This window comes from Manis javanica, chromosome 12 (genome assembly GCF_040802235.1).
Source record: "Manis javanica isolate MJ-LG chromosome 12, MJ_LKY, whole genome shotgun sequence".
Classification (NCBI taxonomy): Eukaryota; Metazoa; Chordata; class Mammalia; order Pholidota; family Manidae; genus Manis; species Manis javanica.
The window spans coordinates 91753521-91775348 of NC_133167.1; the positions used below are offsets into that span (position 1 = coordinate 91753521).

The following is a 21828-nucleotide window of genomic DNA, read 5'->3' on the forward strand; positions in this document are numbered from 1 at the left end:
CCGCGGCCCGGCTTTCTCTTCGCCTCTCGGGAACAGCCTGTGCTCTCTGCTAGGGATCCGTGAGCCCGGGCCGGGGGGTGGGCCCCCAGCGCTCGCCTTCCGCGTTCCCCACCCGCCGCTGCGGTCAGGATCCCAGCAGGTTTAGATGGCAGAAGTGTAGAGCTAAACCTTCGTCAGTCCCACCCCAGGTGCAACACTAACCGCAGGTGGTAAAGTCTTACATAATTTTCCTGCATCCTCCCTTAGTAGGTGGAGGAGTAGTATATTTCATGCTTGAGTTCATCCTCGGATCACGAAACATAAAACTGCATCTGTAAAAATTGCAGCTGTAGCATGTGTGGGGGGTGGGTGAGGGGAGGATGGGGTCTGTGTCCTTGAGAAATGCAGGTCCTCTCCTTTCAGTTTCAAGGGCAGAGTGACAGCAGTGGTTCTCCCCTTAGCTGCACAGTCGAGGCACCTCAATAGTTTAAACAATTCTGCTACTTGGGTTCAGCTCTCATGGCTTCTGATTTCACTGGGCTGAGGTGCAGCCTGGGAGTTGGGATTTTTAGAAGCCCCACAGGTGATTCTGAATTGCAGCCAAGGTTGATAACCACTGACTACAGGCCACCTTGATGTAGGATCTACTATTAAGTGAATTCTCAGACCTTTTGCTTCAGTTTATTTTGTCTTGTTGGGGAGGTGGGGTGTTTAAATTGCTACCCCCCACCCAAAGAGGGTTGTAAATCCAGTGACTAAGAAACTACTCATCATTTAAAAAAATGTTTTCTCAAGGTATTGGTGTCGCCTTTTCTGTCACAAGACTTGGGCGAGAAACTTGCTGTTAATATTAAAATATTGTACCCAGGAGTAACCTGGGGTTGGAGGTGGGTTCTCTAAGTTCTGTGGGAGACTGATGTTTAAGACGCACTAAATTGGGAGCTCCTTAGGGACAGGACTGTTTTCATGTACTTATGCATCTGTCACCTTAACAAAATACCTTGTCCAATAACCCTGTGTGAGATGAGTGACATTCAAAATCGGCAGCATGAAAGGGCTGACCCCATTGTCCTGTGCTTGTTTTTCAAGTTCAGAATGAAAGTGGAAAAGAGGAAAGGAAAAATCCCTGTTAATTATCGGCTTGCACCTTGATACCTTGAGTCTGTCTCTGGAACCTGGGGAGAGCGCTTGATAACTGCCCATTTTTGTACCTCTCTTTTCTCTTTTCCTCCTTCCCCGTCTATGTCAAAATTAGCCTGTGGCATCTGTCCTCATTGCCTGCTTCCACTAATATTTGTCAAGAAGGGGCTGACCCGTATTTTCCTGTTAGCAGTGTGAACACATTGAGAGAGAAACTACTTCTGACAGTAAACAAGGCCATTTCCAGACTGTCGGCCACTTACTGCTTCCTCGGTTCTGATGGCTTAATTACTCCATTCTGCTGCAGCAACTTTTATTTCCCCTTAAGCATTGATATTTTGGGGTAATCCCCTATTTAGCATTTTTATGACCTTCATTTGTGCTTGTCTCAAACTGGTTTTGAGAGGGAAGGGTGTAGGTAGTGTTGAAATCAGAAGAGATGCAGCCAATTGATGAGATGTGGATTTGGTTTTGTTTAATGATTCCAGTTATCTGGCCACAGTTGCCATAATAAACTTCTTAGGTGCAGTAATTTCCAAGCAGGTATAGGGAAAACTGAGGCTTTCTGAAGCGTTTGTTTCATTTGTTCACATCTTCATTTCTTGTATTCTGAGTGCTAAGTACTTGGATTGGGGCTGGCTGAGAGAAGAGGTTTTATGCAATCATTTGCAAGACAAAGGCCCCTTATTTCAAGGAATTTATGATATAGGGGAGCAGAATGCAGACAGCCAACCTCAAGGTGAGGTGCTCTGTGCTGATTGCCACATAATGAGTTACAGTCTTGGGAGAGAAGAGTTGGAATTGAAGAGAAGAGATGGTGCCAGACTCCCACTTGGGCACCATGGGATGGTTTTGTGAAGGACATAGTATATTTCTGAACTTGAAGGGGTGGATGTGATTTTTTGACAGGGTAGGGTCCCGGGTAAGGGCATAGAGGCAGGGTATGTTGTGGAATCGAATTTGGAGCAGAGGGTGTCTCTAATAGAAGAGATGGGAAGCTGATAGGTAGTGTGGTAAAAAAATGTCGTTTCTGGAAGCACTGTGAATTCTGGAAAGGTTTTGAGCCGGAGGGTGACACTAGAAAAGTGGTTTATGGTGGCGCTTCTGTAGAGAGTTACTCCTTAAGTTTCTTTGTCTCCAACTACTTTTTTCCTAAACAAAATGTTGATTCTAAAGCTTGGCAATTTTTTAAAGTTCTGCAGATGAATTCACAGGGAAGGTTCAGATAAGAATTTCCTGTAGCAGTGGGGTTATGTTTTGTTTTTAATTGTTTTATCTTTGTTCACTCTTTATTAATTCCTATGCCTGGTATTTAGGTACTTTTTAAATGCTAGGGTCACAGCACAAACGAAGCAGATACCTCTGTCCTCATGGAGCTTACAGTATAGTTGTTATCTACACTTCCTCAATTTTCCATGCAGTCTTTTTGTAATGAGGAAAAACTTTTGTCCCAAGCCTTACTGGATGAAAGTTTAGACTCATGGGGTTGTAGAACTGAAAGTGGTTTTGAAGATCCATGTAATTCCTGGGGGAAAATATGTTTCCAGCCTAGGGCAAATTCCCTCTGAAGCTGAAATCAGTCAAAGGGAGAAATAAAGTGGGACAAAGCTGGTTATTGCTTATAGGCAGTCGTCTACTACTGCTCACCCAAGTCTCTCATAACCCGGCTACAAAAAGGGACCCCACCAAACCTCTCCAGTACAGATATACCCTCCCTCCCCCAACCCTTGTAATCACCTATAGATAAGGAGATGAACTGCTTCTCTCCACCCCTTGGAAACACCTGTTGATACAGAGATGCATTAAGGCCAGGCGAGAGATTCTGGAAATATTGCAATTTTACTCATAGCCCACCCCTCCAGAAATCTTGCCTCACAATCTGCTTGCCCCCCATCTTCTGCAGTGGGCCCCTGTGCGAGCAAACTGGAGCACTTTAACTGACTAATATAATAACAACAGCAATAAAATCATGATAATCCTCAAGCAAGAGGATTCAGCCAGGCTCAAAGTCCTAGGCAACTTAAGTCCATAGCTCCAGCATTCCACAGGCAGTCAACAGCTGAACTGGGGATTTCAAAGCAGTCATCGTGCAGCAACTGCAGTCAGGGGGCAGGTCCAGGCCACAGGGACTGTAGAAGAATATAACCTTAGGGGTGATACGATACATGTTGTAATGATACCAGAATAGGCAAATCTTGTCCATCAGGTAGGATACATGCAAGAGAGTGGTCCTGTGATAAGACAGTGGCAGGAATGGGATCTCGGCCTGGTCCAGTATACCAGACTTTCACCCTCCTCCCTGTGGGAGTTACAGATGGGTCAGTATATAGGGCAACTGGAGGTACATGCACTGGCCTAAAGATAAAACAGAACTTCCCCATAAGATGCTCTTAACCTCCTGGACTTTTTGGGTGCACTATCATGATCTTTGGGGGCCACTCTGCTGTTACTCCAAAAACACACAGGAGGCCAACGTCCAGGACTTTTCCCCAGAGTGCCAGAAGGGCCAGCCATCGCTGGTTCAGGGCCACATCCAATCAACGGTCTCCAGGGCTTAACACATTTGGGGCTGGCACCAGGAATGTTGCTCTGTTGGCCATATCCTAGCTTTAATAACTCCTCTTTGGTTTGCACGGTTGTATAAGAGAGGAAGCAAGGTGTGTGAGCATGCCCACAGGGCTCAAGGCTCCTTTTCGGGCTTATCATTCAAACACTTTAGCACTGTCCATAAATGAACTGACCAGCCCCGTAGACTACTGGTGACCAACCGCAGGTCAGATTTCAACAACCATTGTATCTCTCTATCATGCCTGCCCCAGTAGGGTTATATGGTACATGAAACTTCCACTTTATTCCTAATTGCTGCACCCATTCTTGTAATGCATGTCCAGTAAAATGGATGCCTTGTTCGCTCTCAGTCACCCATGGCAGGACATAGGCTGCAAAGAGACGCTCTAGGCCCCTTTTGGTGGTTTGCTGATCTGCATGATGTGCAGGAAAAGCAGAAAACAGTCCAGTAGCTGTGTCTACACAAGTCATGGCATACTGATATCCTTCTGATATAGGCAGAGGCCTAATATAGTCTATCTGTCACCTGATAAGGGGTATCATCCCCTTTACTATTGTCCCATGTTGCTGCAGGACTTGTTGTAAGTCCTTCTTAGAGCACACAAGGTACTCCTTCTGGGGCTCTGCTGACTTCTTCAAAGGTCAACAGCAAGCCCCACTGATGTGCTATAGCCCAAATTGTCTTTTGCCCTGCATGCAGCAAACACTGGTGTAGCCATTGGGCTACATCAGAGGCAGGCTTTCCTTCTAGCCAGCACACCTGGGCCACTGTGTCTGCTTCATCATTCCCTGGGGATGCCAAAGGCAAATGGCCAGTCACATGATATATGGTAACAGACTTAGTCTGACCAGAAGCCCACAGATGTTGCCACAACCCTTGCCCCAAAGGGGCCGGTGACCAACCATACAGTTGGCATAGTACTATGTCGGTAGCCACAGGGTCAAGCCCCAATAGATGGCCCAGCTGTCAGTGCAGACAACGATAGAGGAGTGATCACGAGCCATACTGCCCACAACAGCCCGTTGACGCTCTTCCCCTCTCCATCCTCCAGCCATATCATCTCAGTCTTAGGATGGAAAGCTACAGCCCTCCACTTCGGGGGCTGCCCATGACTGGAGCCCATCTGTATGCCAAGCATCTTCAGGTATAGGGGCTTTTCCCTCCTGATAAGGATTCTTGGCTGCCAATGGCTCAAAAGCAAGTTCTTCCTGCTTTCCACTGCTATACGTCACTGGCCCCAATAGCACTGGAGTTTTTCACTTAAGGGGCTATTGGGCACTACGCTGCTGTAAGTATGCACCCTATTTGGCCAGTATAAGCATCTATGCCACGCTACTCTATGGCCTTTGGGTCCAGTCTCACACCCACCCCGCAATGGGATAGGTGCTTATTACCTTGGTCAGAGTTGTTGCGGTGGTGGGCTCCATAGCCAGCAAGGCATGGCACACAGTTGCTTCTCTAGCAAAGTGTACCAGACCTCTGCTTCTCTTGGTTCTTAGTGCCCCACCCCACAGCTTCTGAGCTTGGCTTCTCATAGCTTCCCAAGCAGTTTTCCTCAGAAGGCAGCCCTTGGGCTTCTAAAGTTGTTTTGGGTTCATGTACAGAAAACGAGGCCTAGGAGTGCCTGGCTGGTACCTGGGTATGAAAGCTCAGCTCCCTTCCTTAGGTGTGAACAGCATCTGAGGGTAACTTATGCATTTTCAGTTGGAGACTGTGTTTGCCCTCGGTCACTCCCTGGCTTGGCTTCCCTCCTGTCCTGTCCTGCTTCCCCACTCCCTCACTGCTCTCTCCTGGGAGTGTGTCTCTCTCTCCTGCCGAAGTGTGTCTCTCTTCTCAGTAACCTTTTCCACTATCTTGAGAAACAAACATCCCACAATCCCGGCTGCCATACAGTCACTCAGGGCCTCTAAGCAGTCTTCTATCTTATGGAGGGCTAATTCTGCAACTTCTGGTGTCTCCACCCTTCCCCAGTTCTGGGGAGGGGCCCACCCATCTAGGAGGTGCTTTACTCTAGACCAGTTTCCCACTAGGGACTCCCCAAGAGGAAGCCCCATGGATAGGGGGCTCCCAGGTGAAGCTGTACTCTCCACCGCTGCAGCCACTGGGGCCTCCCCACCATCCACTGGGGGGTTCCGGGCATATCCCCACCATCTCTAGGGGCAGCTTGCCCAAGTATCACACCCATGAAGACAGATTTTGGGTTCAGAGGTTCTGCTGAATACCGCCAGGTGTAACTCTCTTGGGGTGCGGGGCAATATGTTCCCAGCCTGGGGCAAATTACCTTTGAAGCCAAAATCAGTCAAAGGGAGAAATAAAGTGTGAGAAAGCCAGTTATTGCCTACAAGCAGTCATCCACTTCTGCTTACCTGAGTCTCTCGCGACCCTGCTACAGAAAGAGACCCCACCAAACCTCTCCAGTCCAGATATACCCTCCCTGCCCCCACCCTTATAATCACCTATTGATATGGAGATGGACTAAGGCCAGGCTAGAGATTTTGGAAATGTTGCAGTTTTACCCACAATCCACTAATCCAGTCTAACTGTATTTTTTTTTTAAGTGGAAGAACTAACATAAGATTGTTGACTTAGTTTTTTTAGAGTAAAGGCCATTAAAAAATTCTTTTTCTATATACTATCATTTTTTAAGAGAACAGTATTTTAAGAAGCAGGAAGGTTATAACTTCAAGTAAAGGACAGTCCTTTAATTGAATACTTTTAGCTGTATGAAGCATTATGGGGGCCCTGTCATTTTTCTTTCAGCGAGGGTTGGACTCACACAGAACCTTACAGGAATTTGGGTAGCATTGTTCTATCAGAGCACCCTCCTCTTACTGAGGAGCAAATTGAGCATCAGCTAAACTGGCTCAAACCAAACCAAGTATAGTATAACACTGTGGGATTAGTGGCCCAGCCATCATCTACTTCATGGGAAGTAGAGACTGTGGGAAACATTAGAATTAACCCACTGAATCCTGCATAATTGTGGGGGTCAGATGACAGTGAGTTTGGACCTAGAGTCACTCATTTCCTGGTTACATAATTCCATGCTTCCGAAGTAACCAGCCTAGAATACCATGTGAGGGTGCATGTATGGTGTGAGTGGTTGTCTTCGTTTCCTGACTTCCCTTCAGTTTTCCATTTCCAGGAGGCTCTTTTTTTTAACTTCTGTAAAAAGTAGGCCCCTTCCAAGGAGACATGTATTTTCAAGATGGGTCATGTATCTTGGTGTACCTGAGAATTCACTCTTCCTGGATAGAGTTTGTTACTTTAAGCTGTTACGGTCAGGTTTGAGATGACTTTGCCCATATTGTGCTCTGTAAGGGAGGACAGACTTTTCCTCTACCCTCTTAGGTTGAGTAGCTGTAACCTGTGAATTAAGTTAACAATAAATTAACAGGAGAAAAAGTTTATTGCATGCATACAGGGTTGTCACAGAAAAGAAGTGAAAACAGCCAAAGAAGCATTTAGGCCTGGGAGCTTAATACCAATTTAACAAAGGGTGATAAATTGTGGAGAACTGACTAGAGGATTTGGAAGGAGAGTGGGTTGTGGACTTCTAGGAACAGTAAATTGTGGGAAGGTAAATATATGGGGGACACTAACGGAAGATAAGAGTCACTCTGGTAAGGTTTTTTTATGCAGATGAGTCTCAGAGCTATCAGTCCATCGCCAGAGAGAGGGAAGGCTTGTTCTTCTGGTATGTGAGAGGGGTGCGGAACACCTCCACAAAGGGAAACATATGCCCTGCCTTTAGGAGGAAAGGAGGGCAGAGGGATTTGTGTCTGCTTTTTCTTAATTGTCCTCAAACTCAAAACAATCCTTATGCCAAAGTAGCATACTTTGGGGTAGCACATTCTGTTCCTCTTTAGTTCACAGGGAAAGAAACAACAGGGGCCAGAACTAGTCCTACTGCTGGATAAACCAGGTCGCGAGGCATGTGTAGCTCTGATAATGTGATAACACTCTTAAATTAGTCTTTATTTTCCTGGATCAGGCAAAAAATTTTAGTACTAAGGTATTAGGTTAAGCATTAAAAATTAAAATATGCAATACTGTATTAATTATAGTCACCTGCTGTACATTACATTCCCAGGACTGACTTATTTTATACTTGGAAGTTTGTTACCTAAGAAAAGTGACATTGATCATTAATGTCACTGTGAGCTGCACTGCAGAGCGCCTGTTGGGGAGGCAGCAGGAAGGGGGGCGGTTTCAGAGAGGCTGCTCAGCAGATGGTTGCTGGTGTTCATCTGAAAATATCACTTAGTAAGCTAACCTGCAGGTGGTATTGGTACTTGGATATTATGACGTTGTATCCCCGGCAGGGTGAATACACTTTTCTGTGTGTGGGGTAGGAACACTTACCATGAGCTCTGCCCTCGTACATTGTGAAGCGTACGGGTCATTATTGTCAAGGCAGGCATGGTGTACGGCACATCTCTAGGACTTACTCGTCCTCCTTAATGAAATTTTGTGCCCCTTGACCAGTAACTCCCGGTTCCCTCCCCCGACACCCCAGTCCCTGACCAACATTCCACTCTTTGAGTCAATGAATTTGATGATTTTTAGATCCCTTATTTAGGTGGAATCGTGCGATATTTGTCTCTCTGTGACTGGCTTACTTCACATATTTTGGTATAAAGACTCAAGGTTGAACATACATTTTTAAATGTTCACTTACTGTAAGGAGACCACAGTTTAAAGGAACCGTGTCATTAGTTCCTTCAGTATTGACAGGTATCCCTCAGAGACAGAAAATGGTCCTAGTTTGTTTTGTGAGGTTAGAGTTTCATAAAATGCAGCACACCTATCATTCCATAGTGTCAAATAAAGGTGTGATGGGAAAGGGTGGGGTTAGTTGAAGTAGGCAAATTCTATTGTGGAAATTAGTCTTTTGATCTACCTTGTTGATTGTTTAATTTCTTGCACCAATCTCAGGATAATGTTGCTTTGCCATCTGCCTCCAAACCCACTAAATCTGCGGGGGCAGGAAAGGAAAGGCTGCCTCTGAATCCCGCAGATGTCCTGTTTCTTTGCGAAAGGTACTTCCAACTAGAAGCAATTGAGAATGTTTCTTAGAGACTGAAAGTGAAGGAACTTTATGGAAAAACAAATGATTTTTGGCCTGTTTAAAGTGGGTTCCAATCAGTCATAGTTAATGACCATTTATTCACTGGGTGTTGCAGCCTTGGGTGGTAAATAGGATATGGGATCCAAGATCCTTTTGTTTTGGGTGGGGAGCAGGAGATTCGGGGCCAGGTGTCCCTGCAGTGGGCATCAGGTGGTAGAGAGAACGGACATTCCAGAAGAGCTTCATCTCACGTTGCTATTTCTGGGACTCCCTGGAGGCCCCCAGATGACAGTTCTTTTAATTTTGATGATCCCTGGGACTGGGAGGTTGGTGGTAATCTGATGTTATGCTTAGCTAAGTATTGAGCCAAACAATTTCAGTTCCAACCTTTGTTAATACATCTTGTATCAGTTCATTTTCTTCCTCCCTCCCTCCCTCTCTCCTTCCCTCCTTCCTTCCATTTGTGAACACTAGTAAGAATCCCTAAGCCAAAGTTTTATAATCAGTGATCTACTAAGTAGAATGTTTCTCTGAGTTCTCTGAGCTGCTCTAGCTAATTAATCACACCCAAAAAGGTGGTCCTGGGAACCTCTGATCTGGAGCTGGTTGGTCAGAAGCACCGGTGACAGCTGGGCTTGTGACTGGCATCTCAAGTAGCGGCATGAGGCAGTCTTGTGGGATTGAGCCCTTAACCCATGGGATCTGACTCTTACTTCTGGGCAGACAGCGTCAGACCTGAGTTACTTGCTTTACGGCGTGGAAGAAAACACACACATCGGAACTGATGTCAGAATCATACAGGGCCAAGTGGTGGCCAGTCAGAACCTTACTTAGTCGCTGTTGGTGAAAAGCTGATAAAAGTCGGCAAAGACGGGGATCTTCGTCGCTGTCTCGAGTGTTTTCCAAGCCCCTAGAGCAGCCTTGCTCTAGGTGGGTACTCGGTGTATGGCTGCTGAAGGAATGAGTTCATGAATCGGTAATGTTTTCTTTAGTAAATAGTGACTCATCCATTTTCTAAGTGCTTCTTCCTCATACTTCTCTTGAACTAGGTTTTAGGATGCAAAGAAGGACACCAGACAGGAAACTGTGGGCAGCTCTGTAGTGGGAGACAAAGCGGGGAAGCCAGAGGAAGGAAGGTCACAGTGACTTACACACAGGTGACATTCTTGGCAGGTGAGGTGTCAATTAACCGAGCGCTCCTTTCTCTTCCGGAATGGCCACGTGAAGTTTTTATTTACCTGTAAAGGCAGCATTGAAGGAAGAGGGCAGTCCTTGGGAAAATGGTGAAGCTCCTGAATTTTGCCGCCTGCATCATCGGACTCTTCACGCATTCTTTCCCTGTTGGGAGGGTCCCCCTTCCTCGCCGGTGCTGGCAGCCACCTGAGCAGAAGGATTCTGAACACTGGACCGGGACAGGGAGTTCTCAGAGATGGATGTCGGTTTGCAAAGGGAGGCAGAGCTGCAGGAGGCTCGCTGGCGTTGGGTGTATGTAGTCTGAGAACTTATTGTTTCTCTACTTACGGCTTTTTGCTGAGTAGTGCCCCCCCCAGAGGATGGGGCTGTGCGGAGTTTGCCAGGTGCAAAGTTCTGTGTGCTTTTGGTCCTACCATCTGTGCGCCCTGCAGGGAAGGCGGAGCCCTGAGAACCTATCACCCTAGCGCCTAGTCTGAGCAGCAAGCGTTCTGTGCCATCAGGTGATGTGTTTCTGAACAGGAGCCAGTCACCTGGAAATTTATCTCCTCTCTTTTCCGAATGCCCTTTGTACTCATGGGGAGCCAGCAGGCTGCAGAGATAACTCGGGGGGTCATTGCCATCAGCAGATCTACCATATTAGAAAATAAGTGCTTCATATACATAATTTTTTAGTCTTCTTAAAACATCTCTAATGTAGGTATTACCGTTAGCATTTTATGGAATTAGAAACTGAGTTCAGAGAGATTTAGAGACTTAACTGCCAAAGGCCAGTTTGTGGGAGGGTTGGGATTCAAACTCCTGTTGCAGTGACTACGCCTGTGCTCTCTCAGACAACCTAATGGGCATGGCAGCTAGAGAATGGGGAAGGAGCATGACCTACAGAACTCTCCACCCCAGCTTCCCCAGCTTATTAATATGTAACTAATAGGTCTTGTCTTCCATTCCAACTCAGAGAGGCGTCTGATAGCCAGTTGAGTTGCGCTGATAGCCAGTGGCAGCTCCTGGAAGCTGATTGCTAGGAGATGCCAAAATAGGATAAGTAGTAGTTTCAGTGTCAAGGGCTTCCTTTCAGTCACAGCACCGAGGCCCAGAGGTTGCTGTGCCTGGATTACAGATTCTCTGGCCCCAAAAGGTCACAGTTTTCCACCACCCTCTTCCTCTGATTTCTGGCCAGAGGCTCTGTAATTTTAGGGAACTAGTTATTCCTCTGTTGTCCCTTGAGTCAGCATTTTGGGCAGGTTAGAGCCTCTCTGGCTCCATGAGAACAGGGACCAACTATAGTCATTGCATAATGCCTGGCACAAGTTAATGAATGCTTAATCAATATTGCAAATGACTGAATGGTTGCAAGTTTAAAACTTAGAGACACCAAGAAGGTGTAACTCCTAAGAAATAAACCAAAGTTTGTCATACACTTGGCACCAGTGCAAGTCAGGCCATCTTTGTCCTTAGGAGGAGCCTATTCCAAATTGAAAAAAAGGAAAAATAGGCTTAACTTTTAAATAGCTTCAAATGCACACAGGGAGCAAATTGGTGGTATGTGATAGTGGTTCAGAACATTTAGTGTCTTGTGACAGTTTGAATTACTTTTAAAGAGGTTCCTGAGAAGCTGCAAAAAGCCTAGAGAACATGTACAGTGGATTTAATACATTGAAATCACCTCTACTTTTGGAGACATTGGTATTGGAGTCTGTCTCTAGTTGAAGCCTCCTAGTGAACTTGAGCTTTGAACTGCAGGTATGAAGGTGTGGTTTCTAAGGGCTGGGAGGTACTTTGCCTGCCAAGTGAACTGGAAAAGGCAGGTCCTGTGAATCTTCCCCACAAGGGGCTGGGATTACTCTGCCCACAGGGATTCAGCCACCTTACTCTCTCCTATCATGTACATAGGAAACATATTTTCCTCCTTCCTAGATCGACTCACTCCATGTATCCCCATTACTGGCAGATACCTGGGGTTGAGAAATAGCACCAACTCTGCTTACTCAGATGGGAGGGTGATCTAGGTAGAAATAAATCGCTCTAATTGCTATATAAAGTACTTTCTGAATAGTACACTTGTAATGCTGCTATAGGTGTTGATTCCTTTATTATGCTTGAAGTCTGCATCCTTTTCTCGGTCCTCTGAGTTCCTGCTTCTGTTGCTTTAATGAATCCTTATTGTAGTTAATGTTATAAGAAACCCAAGCTCACAACTAGACAGTGAGTATATGACCTCTCTTTCTAGGAAGAAAATATCCCAAGTGACTGATAACTTGAGACTACGTGGAAATATAACTCACTCCTTTATAATTCCTAAGTGCAAAATAATAGCAAATAATAGGATTGTAATGAAATTCAGCACGCATGCTGGTAGTAGCAGATAGTATTTGGAACAACTAGAGGAATAGAAGGGTACTAGTCAGTAAGACTGCCTCCTTCACTCATGATCTTAATGAGATTGGGCAGGTTGTTTTGATCTAACATCTCATGTAGATCCTTTGGCAAGTGAGTATGGAGTTTAGGTTTCACTGTAGGACATCCAGAAAATAATCCACTGTAAACATTAGGCTTATATTCTTTGTGCTTATAGAGACCCAACCTAGTTCCTTGTGGTCATGATGGGCAGGGCTGTAAGCACCTGAAAAAACTTATTTCTACAGGCATTTGTTTCCTGTCAAACAAAAAATAATTGTATTATAGAAAATACTGAAAATAGACAAGAGAGATCAAAGAATCACCCAACTAACCAATAAAATCATTTTGCTGTATTTCTTTGTCTAAGTGAATTATACAGTTAACGAATGATGGTATTCCCATTACAGAAAGTATATAGAGTAAAATATGAAAGTTTTCTCCCTCCCCAGAGATCACAACTGTTAACAATTTGGAGTATTTGATTAAACTGTTAAAATGGATGTTTACATTTACAAATATATATAAATGCAAAAATGTGGAACACATAATATTCTGCAACCTTTATTGTTAGTTAATATTGTCTGTTAGAACTCTTTCAGTAACAGTAAGTAGAGAGATCTACTTGTAGCCTTTGAAATGATTGCAGAGTATTCCATAGTTTCTATATACAGAAATACCTATTTATGGATATTTACCTTGTTTCCAGTCAGTCATTATGACAGTAGTATAGGGAACATCCTTATACTTGTATTTTTGGGCACTTGATCATAATATGTGTCTACTTCTGTAGGATACATTCCTAAACAGAATGGCTGGGCCCAATAGTATGTGCTTTCTAACACCGGTATGGTCAATCTTGTGTATTTTCATTAAACTAATAGATTTAAGATATTTCATTATTTAGGTTTTTCTTTATCTTTTTTTTAATGAAGTTTTTCTATTGAATCTTGTTTATTTCATTTTTATTACATGAATGATAATGTTATCTATAACAGTTGGGAAGTGATTGTGCCGAAATATGTGTTTAGACCTAACATCATCTTTGTGCATTTAGCTGTTCTGTCTAGGTTACTCCTTGAGGCTAAATGCCTAGAAGAAACAATAAGTCATAGTCATTTTTATGAGATCTAACATGTATTTAGGTTTTATCAAGTTTCTTTACTAATGATTGATCAACATCTTAAGTTCCATGCCTTCTACCTTATATTTTTGTGCTTTCTGTAAACATTCACCACTATCTAAATATTCATGGGTGAACCTTACTTGATGCATTATCGTCCTTTGGTCCTGAAAAATAATGTAGATTTCCACTAGAGATTTTCTCAGAGGGGGCATTCTGAATGTTTTACCCAGCATATGCCATACTAAGTTTCCCAGAATCCTCTAGGACAGCTGCTCAAATGGCTCAGTTTACCCTTATTCATTTGGTAGGTCCTGTCACCTCCATGCTGCTGTTTCTCTTCTGCTCCATCTCTCTGAGCTCTGCAGGCTCAGGCATGACCTATACCTGTAGGCTTTGCCCCCTGGAAATGGAATTTCTCACTCTCTGACTGCTTTTCTTGAGAAAATGCTGATGAGTAGAATTCTCTGCTTTACCATGTAAGAAAAATACTGTTCATATCTTTTCATATTTTTTAACTCTAATAGAAAAAAGGAGTTAGCTGTAGGTTGTGACTTAGAACTGAAGGGGGCCTCCTGGGTTGATGCTTGGGGTCCATTTTTTGAATGTTTGATAATTTCAGTTTAATATTCTTAAAATGTGTCCTCTTTTGTTTTTTTCTCCCCTAGGTGAACGTCGGATGTGTACCCAAAAAGGTAGAATTTTTTAATTTCTCTTCCTTCCCACACTCCTTTTACATATTTGGTAAATCATGATCAGACTGAGGATGTTTCCCAATGTATCCTTTAAAACTCTTCCTGCAAAAAGTTAACTGAAAACCCAACTGAAAGTGGCTTAAACAATAGGGTATTTTACTACCACTTGTTAAGAAGCCTGGGGATAGGCTGTTTCCGAGATCTCTGAAAGAACCCTGGCTCTCTCCATCTTTCAATTCGGTTATCCATTCCAAGTGTATAATCAACAGTGCACACCCACCCCGCGCCCCTGGTCCCCCAATCCCTCATGGTCGCAGGATGGCTCCAGGAGCTCCAGGCAGGATGTCCTCATCTGGCACAGTCTCTGCAGATTGTCTCAGAGACTCCTGGCCAGGACCAAGCTACTGCAGAGGGTACACTGGGCCAATGAGTGGCATTTTCAGCTACAAAGGGGAGAGAAGGGCTCCTGGAGACATCACCCAGAAATATCAGCTCCTGGACACTAATTGCATCAAGTGTGCAAAAGAAATTCCTCCTGGTCATTGGCCATGTCCTATGTTCTCATAATGACCAAGTTCCTTTGAGGGTTCAGAGTGGAGGTAGTTGAAATGGAATGTAGTGTCTGGTCTCAAGCTTCTGATGGACTAGAAAGGAACAAAGAGCAACAAAACATCAATAGTCATGGTGTAAAAGAAAAGCACTAACCAACTGCACAGGGTAACCTTTTCTTTTTATTTTTTTTTGTCGAGCCACTGATTGCTTTAATTGACCCTGTTACACTTCACTGGTGCATATAAACAACAGAATTTAACTGCTCTAAATTGGATTAGCTGATGCAACCTTTTCTTAATAGTGAGAGCCAGTCAGGAAATCAAAGTTTATACCCAACTTCTAGCCCAAGTACTGAGATGACCAGGACTAGATGGATGGTGGCACATGGCTGCTCCTCCCACACGTGGCTCTGGTTACTGACCTGGGATCCTGGGGTGACTCTGTAGAGGGCAGGCCTTTTGCCTCAAGCTGTCTTATTTTCTCCCACTCCCGTTTTAATGCATCTCTGAATCTGTTTTTCCCAGGGAGATTAGAACTGGTTTTACTGTTTTTCTCCTGGAAAGATGAGTCAGGATTGTTGTGAGCTTTTTGTTTTATTTTGTTGGTGGAAGCTCTTGTTTTTAAACACGGTAATCTATTGCCTTCTAAGTTATTTGTGTTAACATCATTTATCCTGTGACTCATGGCCACTCTAATTTGGATTTCTCAAGTTGCTTGAATGACATTTCTGAGTACAGTATTTACATACTTTCATGGTAAGCAGTCTGTTGATAGAATTGTTGGGTACTTGGGTCCCAGTTAACCATCTTTGCTTTTCCAGAGATTCCAGTTTATAGATCATGAATTCATTACTTGACATCACAAGGAATAGTTTTGTAAAATAACAACACTGATTTATTAGTTTAGAGCAAGTGAGAATTTATCTAGACCTAATAGTTAGGACTAGTCATCTACCCAGGATAGCTTTTTCTCAACAGGGAGACCTAGCTGGCAATCCAAATTGAACGGACTCAAGTATTCCCATTCCATTCTGTGGCCTCATGGAATCTCTTTACCACTGGAGTGAGTTTTGGTTCTAATCTCTGTGGTGCAGGTCACATTGAATGAACTCATCCTTTACCTGTGACAAAGAGGGAGAAAAAATAGCTCTTATTCCCAACCGAAGCTGCCTCTTGCTTATGTTTGCAAATAATTTTACTCCTCATTTGAATGTACTTTGAAAACATATAATCCCAAGATTACAATTTCTTGTTACTGAGATTACATTTTAAATTGGCAGTTTGGGGGTATTATGTAAGGAAGTTTAATCTCATCAGTGACATATGAGTTTAATTACAGAAAGACTTTCTGTAATCTGTTCCCTAGTGTAAGGTAGTTTTTTGTCTGTTTCAGGAAAATTTCTTTTTTCCTCAATTATTTTCTTTCCTTTCTGTCCTAGATTTTGTAATCTGTTCTACTTGGAGTCATGCAGTTATGGATATATGAATTACATGAACTAGTTGCAAGGTGGTTTTATGGAGTTTAAACCATTTAAAGTAAATCCAGTATTGATTGGTGCTACCTCATTGTTTAAAAGTACACCTGAGCTAATACTGCATTGTGGCCTAAATTTGTAAAATTTTGTTCCCATATATAATGTTTGATTTATTCCTTCTATTCTGATGACATGTGCTATAAATTAACCTTATATTTGTATAGGGCTCTCCTGACTTCAAAGTGCTTTTGCATTCTTGAAAATCAGTGGGTAGTTGCCTCATGTTTTGTAGATGAATAGACCAAAGTCTAGAGTAACTGCTCCCTGCAGAAGACAGAAGCAGTAGTTGACAAGGAACCAGATGGAACCAGATGGACAAACCTGCCCCCACCGTGATTAAGTCTGAGCCTAATACCAATGCACCTCATACGGAGGCACCTCACCAGACCATCTCTGATGCTGTAGCATCGTGTAATAGCAACTGGAAGTAAATAAAAATGGTGCCTCGTGGGTGAGGCTTAGAACCTCACCCCCCCGTTTTGAGAGAAATCTCCTGCATCCGTGGATGTTTTATTGCACTTGTCTAGCTTGGATTAACACTTAGTCTACAGGCACACACCTGATCATCTACATTTGCTCTCTTACAGCACTAAACTATGTTTTCTACCTTTATCTTGCATCTACCTACCACTTCAGCATATTATTAAAAATAATAATAATAATAATAAGGGAGAAATGTGGGATTCACATATAAATCAAGTATAAAAATCAAACGAATATTCATATTTGACCTGATTGTCTATAGTTCATAATGCGTGATCAAAACTGAAAGTTTCTGTGATGAATGCCCTTGCACTGTTCACCATGTAAGAACTTATTCACTATGTAAGAACTTGTTCACCATGTAAGAACTTGTTCGTTATGCTTCAGAAGATTGGAGACTGTTGAGAATTAGGTTTGGGGTCGATTAATGATTGTGCATTGAGTCCCCTATACAGAATTTTATTGTTGTTAACAACCATTTGATCAATAAATATGAGAGATACCCTCTCAAAAAAAAAAAATGGTGCCTCGTGAAAATAAGGGGTAGAGTGATGTTTCTTAAAGTCACACAATGTATTTGTGGCATTGATAAGCCTCTCATATGCATTGTTTAATTGGTTTTTATATTTACCTTTGGTACATAAAGTAAAATGCCCATATCTTAGTGTATCATTGGATGAATTTTAACATATATACATTAAGATAAAGAATCTAGCAGATAACTATGGTTAACTGTATGTTATGTGAATTTCACCTCAGTAAAAATAAGTAACAAAAAAAACCAGAGTGAAGCAGAGTCACAGTTTAGTCACCTTTAGGCATAAAGGGAGAAAGGCATAAAGAAGTAATCTCAGGCCTGTCTGACAAAGATGAGTGGTAGTTTGTCTTTGATCTACTAGAGTTCTGGATGCCAGTTTAGATTCAGTTACCATGGTGATCAGTTGGCATAAAAAGCCCTTACAGGTGACAGGCTACATTCCATGAGCAATGCATCAAAACTTTGAGTTTTGCAGGTGTCTAATTACATCCTTGCAAGGACATGTTCCTTGTTACTGAGTATATTACAGAAATCCATTCTCTGGAAGTTTTCAGTCCTCAACTTTATCTAATAGCTTCCCCCTAAATCACTTTACTGTGAAGTTACAGGTGCAGTCCTAGAACTAATCCCAAAAGGCATGGCATAAAGAAATCTGAAACCTTAAGAGAGCAGTAGCACATTTTAATGGAAGGACTATGAGGCTTATAATATCCTGCTTTTCTAGAGTTTAATAAACTAGGGAATTTCACAGAAGTAATTTCCCCAGCAATTCAGAAGCCTAACTATAAAATATCTCTGAACTGATTTCTGAATTTTTCTTTTAAAATGTTTAGTTTTATTTTTAACTTAAAGTTCAGTATTTTTACCTTCTACTATATAGTTAACTTTCATTTGTGATTTCTGTGTTTCCTCAGGACTCACGGACTACTGTTTTGGGTACTTTTTTTTTTTTTAGGTAATGTGGAACACAGCTGTCCACTCTGAATTCCTGCATGATCATGTTGATTATGGCTTTGAAAGTTGTGAGAGTAAATTCAGTTGGCGGTAAGTGTTCATGTTCCAAATCAGTTGGTGGGAGCTGTTCATTTCAGAGGGTTTGATTTAGAAGTATAAATTTTTAAAATTAAATTATCATTGATATGCAATCTTATGTTGGTTTCAAATATACAGCACAGTTCAATGGTTACCCATACTATTAAATCCTCACCCCCTCTAGTGCTATTACTATCTATCAATGTAGTAACATGTTATAGATGCATTGACTGTATTCTCCCTGCTGTACTACCATCCCCATGACCAACTTATATTATGATTGTGAATTATAGATATAGATATTTTTCGTAATTAAATGAGCTAGAAGCTTTTTTGAGAGGGGTTATTATGGTAAACTATATATAGTATAAATTCTTAGAAGCAATGGATATGTTTATCATCTTGTGTGATGATTTCATAGGAATATAACTTATCTATAAACTCATCAAGTTGTATACATCAAGTATATACAACTTTTTATATGCTAATCATACCTTACTAAAGTGGTTTTAAAATACACACACACACACACACACACACACACACACACACACAATGTCCATTTTGCCATTTTTAAGTTGACTATTCAGTGGCATTAAGTATATTCATAGTGTTGTGAAATCCTCACCATTTTCCATTTCCAGAACTTTCTACCATCCTGAACAGAAACAATGTACCCATTAAACAATAACTCTTCATTTCTCTTCTCTGTAATCTCTGTTCTGCTTTCTGTCTTTATGCATTTGCCTATTTTAGGTACTTCATAATCATATTTGTCCTTTTAAGCCTGGCTTATTTCACTTAGCATAATGTTTTCAAAGTTCGTCCATGGCATGTGTCAGAATTTCCTTCCTTTTTAAGGCTGAGTGAGTGACAATTCCTTTGTGTTTATATACTGCATTTTGTTTATCCATTCATCCTTCAATGAACTTCTGGGTTGTTTCTACCTTTGTCTGTTGTGAATAATGCTTTTATGAACATTGGTCTACAAGTCCCTGTTTTAAATTCTTTTGAATTTACACCTAGAAATGAAATTGCTGGGTCATATGCCAATTTTATGTTAAACTTTTTGAGGAACTGCCACAGACTTTTTGAAGCCAACACATTTTTTCGAATTTTAGCATATTAATTTGTTCAACAAATACTGAGTGGCCAGCATGTTTAGACACTCTGCTGCCAAGTAGCTGTCCTGGTCTTCCATGCAGAAAGACACTTACATAGTATAGATGCCAGTCGAACATTCTCCATGGAATAGAATAAGCAGTCTCTACATGTGGGACAGCAGATGTGCATGGGGAAGTGACTGTCATTGGACATTTACTCATGGGGTTCTTGCTGACAGTCTGTGATTCTATGCTCAGGGTGTTGAGGGACAGACGCCCTAGTTTCTGACTGAAAGAGGAGGGTCTTGTTTCTCACCACTGACTCAGGTTTCATTGCAGTGTTATCAAGGAAAAGCGGGATGCCTATGTGAGCCGCCTGAACACCATCTATCAGAATAATCTAACCAAGGTGAGTGCATGGTTTTGAACTCCAAGGAGTAGCTATTCTCCACTGGAGTGTGCTGCTAAATTGGGCGAGACTAAAATTTAGTCTTTGCATTTATTTCATTGTGTCTTTTATTTCTTGAAATCAGTGATTTTGAGGTTGACCTGTCAGAGAGGTCTCTGAGTCGGTAGGCCAGTCTCTTGTGTGTAGAAAGTGGGCAGTGTGTGCCCAAGTTGGGAGATCTGTCTCACCTGATGGCTGAGCCTGGTGTAGGTCTGGCCCTCCAGTTAGGTTCCAGAAACCAAATGCGTAAGAGACTGATTTATGCAACACATGCCAGTTTAGTCATTCAAGTCGGGAGCATCATCTGGCTAGCAACCTGCCATTGTTCACGTGCTCCGAGCAGCCTCATCCGTAGTGGCTAGCTCTCCTCGGGGCAGATTGTGGTTCCAAAGGTTGTTTGTTTTGTGTATGACATTTGATCGAGAAAATTGGACAAAGGTGTGTTTGCCTATAGCAAATAGATGTTGTCCTTTGCTGTTCTGAGGCGTTTCTACCTTCAGGTTTAGATGTCACACCTCTTCCACTGAGGACTATGCCAGAGACACTGACAAACTGTGATCATCCAGTTTTCCTTTTTGACAATGTGTATCCCACCCTCCTCCTGCGTCTCTGGTCTCATTTTGCAGTTTCTAAGATTTCAACATAGCTTAGGTTATATTGAGGTCAGTCCATTCTTGATATTTGGGCCATCATAAGCTCACTAGCAGCATGTTTATAAACCAGTTTTACATGAGTTATTTCTACATATGGCCAACTTCATACTTTTTTATACTGATGATTATCATTGGATTTATATTTTGGACATTGATATTTTCTGACCTTCATCCCCAATCCAAGGGGGAAATATTTGGGGACCTTCAGCCCCCTATGCACTGACGACAAGAGATCCTCAGGCTGTTAGACCTAAGTATACAGATACCACCTTGCTATACTAATGTACCCACAGCAAAAATTTTTTTAAATGAAACTAACTAAAATGTTGTGCAAAAGAGGTAGGAAAATTACTCAGGAAACAGCATTTTTTAATATTCATAAATCTTGGTGTGTAGAACTTACTGTGACCTTATAGGAAAGGAATTATAGTTGATCCAGAAATTCTGAATAGGAAAGGAAGCTTTCTGTAAACAGAAATGTCATCAGTTCCTCCTCCAGATGATTATCTCTATGACTGCCACTTGACCCATACCCCTTTTTGTCTGGCACCCCAGAGGAAAAATCATTACCTCCTGAAGGAAGGTTTTTCTGGAGGCGTGTGGCGTTTGGCATGGATCTCAATGAGGCATGATTAAGCAGGGCACCTGCAGAACACTCCAGGAAGGGTGAACACAAAGGAGGAGATGATTCACCTCGGAACCAAGCTTATTCCAAAATGTTCAAACATTCTCTTCTGTGATTGTGTTCACACGGTTCCATTGTCCTTGTAAGCTGCCCACATTTGCATGCTAATACCGGTATCCTGGCTGGTGGAAGCTTGCTGGCAATCCCCAAATTGAGGCCCTGGCATGGAGGATGCCAGGAAGAGTGAATCAGAGTCTGAGTTCTTAACATTTCTTGCGTAGAATTTCGTTGTCACGTGACTTTGCATTAAATATATCATGCCATTCTCTTCTGGACTGTAAGGTTTCTGTTGAGAAGTCTGATGATAGCCTGATGGGTTTTCCTTTGTAGGTGACCTTTTTTCTCTCTCTCACTGCCTTTAATACTCTGTCCTTGTCCTTGATCTTTGCCATTTTAATTATTATGTGTCTTGGCGTTATCTTCTTTGGGTCCCTTCTGTTGGGGGTTCTGTGTACTTCTGTGGTCTGAGCAACTATTTTCTCCCCCAGTTTGGGGAAGTTTTCAGCAATTACTTCTTCAAATACACTTTCTATCCCTTTTTCTCTCTCTTCTTCTGGTACCTATAATGCAGATATTGTTCCTTTTGGATTGGTCACACAGTTCTCTTAATATTGTTTCATTCCTGGAGATCCTTTTAT

At 42.5% G+C, this 21828-nt stretch overlaps 1 protein-coding gene across 1 annotated transcript in view; it reads left to right on the forward strand.

Moving 5' to 3' along the window:
* GSR (glutathione-disulfide reductase) overlaps window positions 1–21828 on the forward strand; it is a 40819-nt gene that overhangs the window by 479 nt on the left and 18512 nt on the right. The window contains exons 2-4 of the mRNA XM_073219050.1: window positions 14136–14162; window positions 18225–18313; window positions 19744–19813. Of these exons, the coding sequence (XP_073075151.1) occupies window positions 14136–14162; window positions 18225–18313; window positions 19744–19813 (186 nt within the window). The remainder of the gene's footprint in view (window positions 1–14135; window positions 14163–18224; window positions 18314–19743; window positions 19814–21828) is intronic.